The following is a 7,480-nucleotide window of genomic DNA, read 5'->3' as shown; positions in this document are numbered from 1 at the left end:
TTTCTTGGTATGAATTGATTAGTGTTGACTGTTGAGGATAAGCAGTGCAAAAGTGTGATGTGCCTGGTAAGTAACTGGTATTATTTGTTACTAGCAGGTCCTAGTCATGATCGAGTACGAATCTGCTGCAATTTTTTTCTTGCCCTCTTCTCGCAACTACCTGCAGATCCAGACTCCCTTGCGACACCGGTTAAATATGGACAGGCCACTGATAGGGGTAAAACACAGATCAGCTGGCGTGTCCTACTGTCCGGGGTCGCAGAATATTTGAGCAAAGCAACATACTAACATGTAGTGTCTTAGCTTGTTTTCGTGTGAAAAAGTTTACAAAACAATCCTCCGGGAAAGAACATCCATTATGACTGTGTCAGTACACAAAAAATATTAGGAAAACTGCAACTAGACTATGCCCACCGTCTTATCTTCCTTTAGTTCTACGCCGTATATCTTCGTTTAGTTCGTTCCACTACCACGTTTATCCACAGCTACCTGCAAAGTAGCAAACCTGTAAAGTTAAACAAACAATGATATTAGTGCATGAGAGACTAATATTTATACCGTTTGATCATGGCCATTACAATCTTAAAGCTTCCTCTGTTTCAAGACGTTAATACATTAAGAGCTTCTAATTTCAGTGTTTTACTGTAATAAATTATCTTCTCTTTTTTGGAATATCAGTGTAATAAATGATCAGGCTCGAAAACCTCTGATCGAAAGTAATATGCACGTTGCAGCAATAAGTATAACGAGTGAACGGCTTTGATTAATCTATCACAATGTAATCTGATGAACGGTTTATCCACCATATCAAGAACAGGACATGACTATTGCCTACATAACCTACCCGGTTAGGCGGTTAGTCATCGTCGTGAACCTCAGAAGTAGATTTATCCGATTCGTCATCCTTCACATCAATTCCTTTCTAACATGTTGGAAAAATCAGAGAAAATATAAGGGACAAAAAGAGCATAAACACCAAAGGAGAAAGGGAAAAGGAAAAAAAAAAATTTACGAGTTTATTTTTAAATTCTTCCATCGCTTTCCCGTAATCGGCCTTTCTCTTAGCAGCTTTCTCAACGTAAGGAGCCTTCTCCTGAAAATGAGAAATAGCATGTATCAGAGGCGTCGGAAAGGTGAAACACGTAATGGCACAAGGTTGCCAGCTTGTTATTCTAATAAATTCAAATAATCGGTAAAAAAACACGAATATGATGAAAGACTTAATACAAAATGCTTATAACTCCAAGATTTTGACTATTAATGTCGTATTATTTTTTCTGAAACATTGTTGCTCATGAGAGGTCTTACAGAATCAGACATCGATTTCCACTTTTCACCACCGGCTTTTCCAACCTGAAAATCGAAGATGTAAGAAAAATAATTTCATAAAACAAAACGGGGAGAAAAAGCAGAAAGAAAGTAATCATATACATAAGTATATGGATCAGTGATCAGAGTTCGATCTTTACAGCGGAAATTGATTTGTTATCAGGAAAGTTCTCTTTATATGCCTTCCTGAATTCTTCCCTGTCATTAACACGCCAGAGGGAAAATCAGCGTAAACATTGCAAATGCGACCAGTTCTGATAGATCTACCGTTGTTAAAAGAAAATTAGGAATTGAAAAGAAGTAACATGAATATGAAGAACGCTCCGGCCGGTCTCTTCGGAGCACCGGTGTCTTTCTTGCTGGACTTTTCTTTCTTCACAGTAGCATTCCCGCTAGTTTTCCGATTCTTTAGGTTCAGCATTCTGCGAAAGACAAACGTGACAAACGATAAACAACGCAAATCAGGTTAACAAAATAAAGAAGAAAAATAGACAAATTGACAAACGATGAATACAGAGATCTTACTCTGCATCCGGCTTCTTCTTAGCAATTGAGGTCGTCATCGGTCCTCTCATGGTGACTTCGTAGTTGCAGTACCAGAGAAAAAAAGAAACTTAGAGGGTTGTGTGGAGATGATGGTGTATATATACAGGGTAAGATGAAGTGAATATTCAGTTTTGGCGGGAGAGTGTATTTCATGATCTTCAACCAATTAAAAGGAAACACGACACGTGGCGTACAGGTGATAACCGCCTGCTGCATCTTGTTAGGACTCGGAGATGTTTTACAAAAATGGAACAAGTATTTTACCAAAATGTTATCAATATTAAAATATCAGTTTTACCCGTGAAGTAAATATTTTTGAAATTAACAAAAGTAACTTTATCTATATCTTTTTATCTCAAATTTTTATTTTATTTTATTTTATTTTTAACCTATTTCAATATTTCTTTCCCACCTTAATAATATGAAAGGAAAACTTTAACCCTTCGAAAATATAAATAATCCATTCTTGCCCTCCTTTGAAATTTCAAATACAACCGGTTTTTTCGGTTAAAAACCGATTTAACAAGATGGCAAATCCAACCGAAATCTAGATATGTAAAAACCGATTAAATTGAACCAATTTTTTATTTTTATTTTTTGTTATTTCGGATATTTCGATTAAAAGAAGAAGATGCCCTCAGCAACAGCGGTGGTCGGAAGTCACTCAACAGGCCAGTGGCCATCCTATTCTTTCTAAATACAGAGAGATTATAGTCTTTAGAGAGAAATTAGAGAAACTAAGAGAGTCTGAGAGACATAGTCAGAGAGAGAGAGACGATTGAGGAAGGAAGATGCTTAGACTCCAATAGTTTGTTTATCTTTTCACTCTTTTGAGTGAAAAGAGTGAAAACTAATGCCCAATAGTTTGTTTATCTTTTCACTCTTTTGAGTTTTACTTTTTTTGAAAATTTGGCATTAAATGAAGTAATGATGTATATTGCATAATATATTAAATATTAATATAAAATTATAAATTATAATATAAATAATATTAAAAATGCATAGTTATAAAATTAAATCATTTTTTTTTTGGTTAATTGATTTATCAACTATGATAATCGGAACACAAAATAACCAAAATCGATCGAAAAACCGATTAGACCAAATCAATTAAACCGAAACCGAAAATTTGGTTTTAACTGAATTATGCTCACCCCTATCAAGTAGACCCCTCTCTTAGAATCTTCTAAAAAGAAGCATGAAAATGTGTAGTTACTTTTGATCAAAATGTTTATTTTTCAAATTTTCTCTTCACATGAATCACTACCCTAAACCCTTCCAATCTCCTTTTTGAAATTAGTTTTTTTTTTTGTCCTTCATATCAATCACTCAAAGGTAAAGCTACAATTTTAAACTCTCTCTCTCTCTCTCTCTCTCTCTTTTTGTTGTTCATTAAGTTTGTATTGTTTTTTTTTTTTTTATAAAACCAACCTCAATTATAATTGCATGGGTATTTGGGACATTTTGTCCTTCTTGTTAGAGGATTCTAACAAAGAGGATCTACTTGCAACTATGTCAAAAAGTTTAAAAGAGGTGATTACAATCAGCAAACTTTAGGGGAGATTTCAGTAATTTATCCTATATTGAGGTGCATAAGGGGGTAAAATAGATGTTTAAAAAATTTAGATATCATATTAACACTTTCCAACATTTTTCTAAGTCTTAAAATGTGAAATTCATTCATAAATTAAATGCTCATACGACAGTCGATGAAGCTCAAATAGCAAGAAAAGCAAAAGGTGTCCCCAGCTCCCAAGTGATAATATTGCTGAAAATAATCCGCTTTATTTAATCATAAGTCATAACAAAGGTGTCCCCAGGTAAATAAATTGAAGGTATATGTATATATATTCATCAATTTTATCATAAGCCTAAAATTTAAAACCATAATCATCAAAATGGTCAATCGCCTTTGTGGAATTCAATCACCCAATTACTGTAAACACAGCAGACCAGTCTGATACCAGTGAATCCAGCTCGCTTTGCCAAGGTCTCGTACTCCTTGTCTGTCCTTTCCTTTCCACCCACGTGTTGGTTCATCATGATTACATCTATTTGATAGAGGCTCTGGGCGGCCAAGCTGGCCTCTGCGGCCACCGGAAGAATCCCCTCTACTACGACCGCTTTTCCGTTCTCCGGTAATGCTTCGTAGCAGTTCTTTAATAACTTGAGGCAGTGATCATCGCTCCAGTCATGAAGTATCCACTACAGGTATTTTTCAGGAGAAAAGGTAACCACGGTCACTCACTCAAAACCTCAACAGATAAGCTCTTGATCCATGTATAAAAGATAAGTTAAATCCAAATTAATTATTCACCTTCATGACGATCAGATCTGCTTTTGGAACACAGGCAAACATATCACCCCCTACATGCTCCACTCCTGATCAATATAAAATAGATTAAAGTCATTATCATTAAACCATTAAAAATTGAACTCCAAGGCTCTGTTTGTTTGCTGTGCTAATCCGGATCAGATATAAATTTTTGTATCTGCTTCAGTTTTGCATCTATCTGATACAAATTTTACATCACTTTCACCTCAATTTAGGGCTGCAAATACCCGATTTGAATCCAAATTCAATCTGGATTTGAACATCGCCTTTGATCTTAACGAATCAAATCAAGAAATCGGATAAGTTATGCTATCAAGTCAATTTTAGATATACCCCCAACTTGATTTGATAAGATCCAATCTGATCCATTAGTTATGAAATATTATGTAATATTTATATTATAAAATCAAGTTTTTTATTACAATCCAAATAAATTAAATCTGATATTTGAAAATATAATCAAATTCGAATTCAAATTATAATCATAAAGGTTTGACTGATTCTTATTGAATTGAATCATATATACCATTTAGGCTACATTTGGAAATGACGTAAATGAATGTAAATTCCGGTTCAGGGTAAATTTAGACTTTGGTTGGTTCAGTTTTACCTGTATTTTGCAATTAAGCATTTATGTATTTATGACAGAAAATGCATTTTTCAATGCATGTTTACATCATTAATGAAATGTAAAAGTACTTTAATAAAAAAGAAGTAAATTTGCATTCAATTGGGCTTTTGATAAAAAAAAGGCATATAATTTATTAGAATTCATGTTTGCATCCATTGCAGCTAAAAAACCTATATGGTAAGAAGGTAAGTTTGTCAATACAAAAATAACCCAACTTTATATTTGCATGAACCGTTTTACGCTGTGCATATTTACATTCACACTGTATTTGCATCATTTAGAAGTGCAGCCTTAGTGAATTTAATTCAATCTGTTTGCAGCCCTACCAACCTATTTGTAGGAAACGGAACCATGATTTAAAAAAAAAAAGACCCGGAAACAGAACCATTATGGCCATCGTTTTTAGGTTGACGGTTCGAACGAACGACCCGTTCTAACAACAAAAATTAAAAATAAATAATAATAATTAAAAATAGAAAAATGATCAAAAACCATTGAATAATTCAACCACCCGAACCAATGAATCGTTGACTAATTCAATTGCTTTTGGCCAAGAACCAGGTTTGGGGTAAAACGGAATTGATTACCTGAACGATCCTCGGGCCGAACGGTCCGACCGTCCAAATCAATGGCAGTTTAAACCCCTTGACTTATGTAATTCTCAATGTAAATAATTAAATAAACCTAAGTTTCATTTAAGAAAAGCATACCAGGATAGGATGGTGCATCTTCAATGACTTTAGGCAAATCAAAGTTAATACCCTTAATGTTAGGGTATTTGGTGGTGATCATGTTAATGGTGACTCCGAGCCCGCCACCCACATCAACTACCACTTTGGCATCTTCAAACCCCTTGTATGCCTGGAGAATACTCTTCATGGTTATGCGAGTATGGTCAAACATTGCTCTATTGAAAAGCTGGTTGAATCTTGGGTCCATGCCATGGTACTCAAACGAGCGGACTCGATAGGCCTTGTTAAATGGAATTCCTCCTTCAATAACAGCGTCCTTCAAATGGTACCTATACAGTGTATACAACATTAAACGAGGCAAAGCTACAATGAATAGATAGATAAGAGGAGTTCATCGTCTTAAGATTTGGGCTTAAGGCCCGAGATTGAGCCTAACCAGAGGTCAAATCCAATTTTTCCAACCCAAGCCCAGGATTGAAATTTGATCCACTTGGATTGGTATTGGACCAGGTCAGGTTCAAATTAATCAATGAGCCCGCTCTAAAATTTGAGGGCATGCTTACATGTATGACTCATCATGACCTTTCAAAACCTCAAGAGATCTTGCATACATGCATCATTCATTATAACCTTTCAAAACCTCAAGAGAGCTTTCTGTCTGTGATTTTTATCGTCTAAAACTTACCTTCTGTTAGATTTCCATTAATTCACCTTCGGTGACTATTAACAGTCATTGTTCATATAAATATTTGAGTATTTTACATAATCAAACTATTCCATTATTACCAATCAAGCTCATTAAATATTTTTTATAATAAATTTAAGAGAAATATAGAAACATCAATAAATCGTGATGAGTTTTAAATAATATCATTTAATAATATAATATTTTGAATTTTTATATGATGTCATAAAGGTATAGATACCGGAAGAACTTTGACCAAACAAAATATAAGTCACCTACCTGAATTTTAACGAAATACCAGCTGATTAGCTACCACTTTTATTATGATACCGGTTGACTGGTTACCACATAATTTATTAATGCTATACAATCTTTGATTGCAATCTGAATTCTATTTAAATCGATATAAATCTAATTATTGAAATCCAAATATTAATGATTCAAATTCAAATCTGGGTATATCCAATTCAATCCAATTGGAGGGGTGAAAGAAAAGCTCATAGCTAATCTAAGAAGAAGGAGTTACCAACTGACCAGGTTTCCATGAAGACCTTGTCCTGACTTAAAAGAGTCATAGATGCCAAGGATGCTCCATCTTCGTTTGGAACAAAATATTTGCAGACGGGGCCCAACCCATACAGCCTTTGAACTCGACCGTCTTCCTGCTCAACGACAGAGCAAGTCAGAATCGAGTAGCTCGCCAGAAGCCTCAGCATGCGATCAAGCATAACGGGCGCATCTGGATTCTTGGTGGGCATGTGAGATGCGATCTCTGAGGGGGAGAGCTGGGCGCCTGGTGCCGCTCTGGACATGATATCCAGCACATCAAGCTCCACCGCAGCTCTGAGGACCATGGGCATGACTGAGGCGCTCGCCAGTTGCATGGCAAACAAGCAGTACTCTTCCTCCTCGCTCGAGGATTTGGGCAGCTGATTCTCTATCGGAGCCATCTTCTCGATTTGGAGGTGTGAGTATTGGAGGCTCGTAAGTAATGCATATGCTGTAAGCCTTTTCATGTGTTTCAAGTTTCAATTTTTCTTTGACTTTGACTTTTTTTTAGGGTAATTGTTTAAAATTTACCATGAATTTTCAGCATTTTTCTTAAATTTATTAACTTTTCAAAACGTCACAGAATCATGTCAGCTTACTATTTTACCCTTTATACTGTTGTAAATGAAAAATAAAGCAAAATTTTGATAAAAAAATAATAAAAATATACTTAAAACATTTCTGTTTAAAAAATTTTCTGCCCATTTAACACA

The 7,480-nt window shown here is 35.1% G+C and overlaps 2 protein-coding genes across 2 annotated transcripts; both read right to left on the bottom strand.

Moving 5' to 3' along the window:
* Positions 1-282: 282 nt before the first annotated feature.
* LOC148875413 (high mobility group B protein 3-like) lies at positions 283-1,978 on the bottom strand. The gene is made up of 7 exons (XM_088964667.1): positions 1,855-1,978; positions 1,635-1,751; positions 1,470-1,527; positions 1,309-1,353; positions 1,013-1,093; positions 845-922; positions 283-505 (listed from the first exon to the last, which is right to left on the bottom strand). The coding sequence occupies exons 1-6, from the start codon at positions 1,902-1,904 to the stop codon at positions 857-859; spliced, it is 417 nt and encodes a 138-aa protein (XP_088820793.1). The 5' UTR covers positions 1,905-1,978; the 3' UTR covers positions 283-505; positions 845-856.
* A 1,665-nt stretch (positions 1,979-3,643) lies between these two features.
* LOC148875412 (caffeic acid 3-O-methyltransferase 1-like) lies at positions 3,644-7,188 on the bottom strand. The gene is made up of 4 exons (XM_088964666.1): positions 6,753-7,188; positions 5,552-5,862; positions 4,193-4,257; positions 3,644-4,080 (listed from the first exon to the last, which is right to left on the bottom strand). The coding sequence occupies exons 1-4, from the start codon at positions 7,166-7,168 to the stop codon at positions 3,778-3,780; spliced, it is 1,095 nt and encodes a 364-aa protein (XP_088820792.1). The 5' UTR covers positions 7,169-7,188; the 3' UTR covers positions 3,644-3,777.
* Between the last annotated feature and the right edge of the window lie 292 nt (positions 7,189-7,480).

Source organism: Nelumbo lutea, chromosome 1, assembly GCF_056320005.1.
Source record: "Nelumbo lutea isolate HS-2025 chromosome 1, American lotus-T2T, whole genome shotgun sequence".
NCBI classification, from domain to species: Eukaryota; Viridiplantae; Streptophyta; class Magnoliopsida; order Proteales; family Nelumbonaceae; genus Nelumbo; species Nelumbo lutea.
The sequence above is the reverse complement of the archived record's forward strand: the minus strand, read 5'-3'. Positions and strand labels throughout refer to the sequence as shown.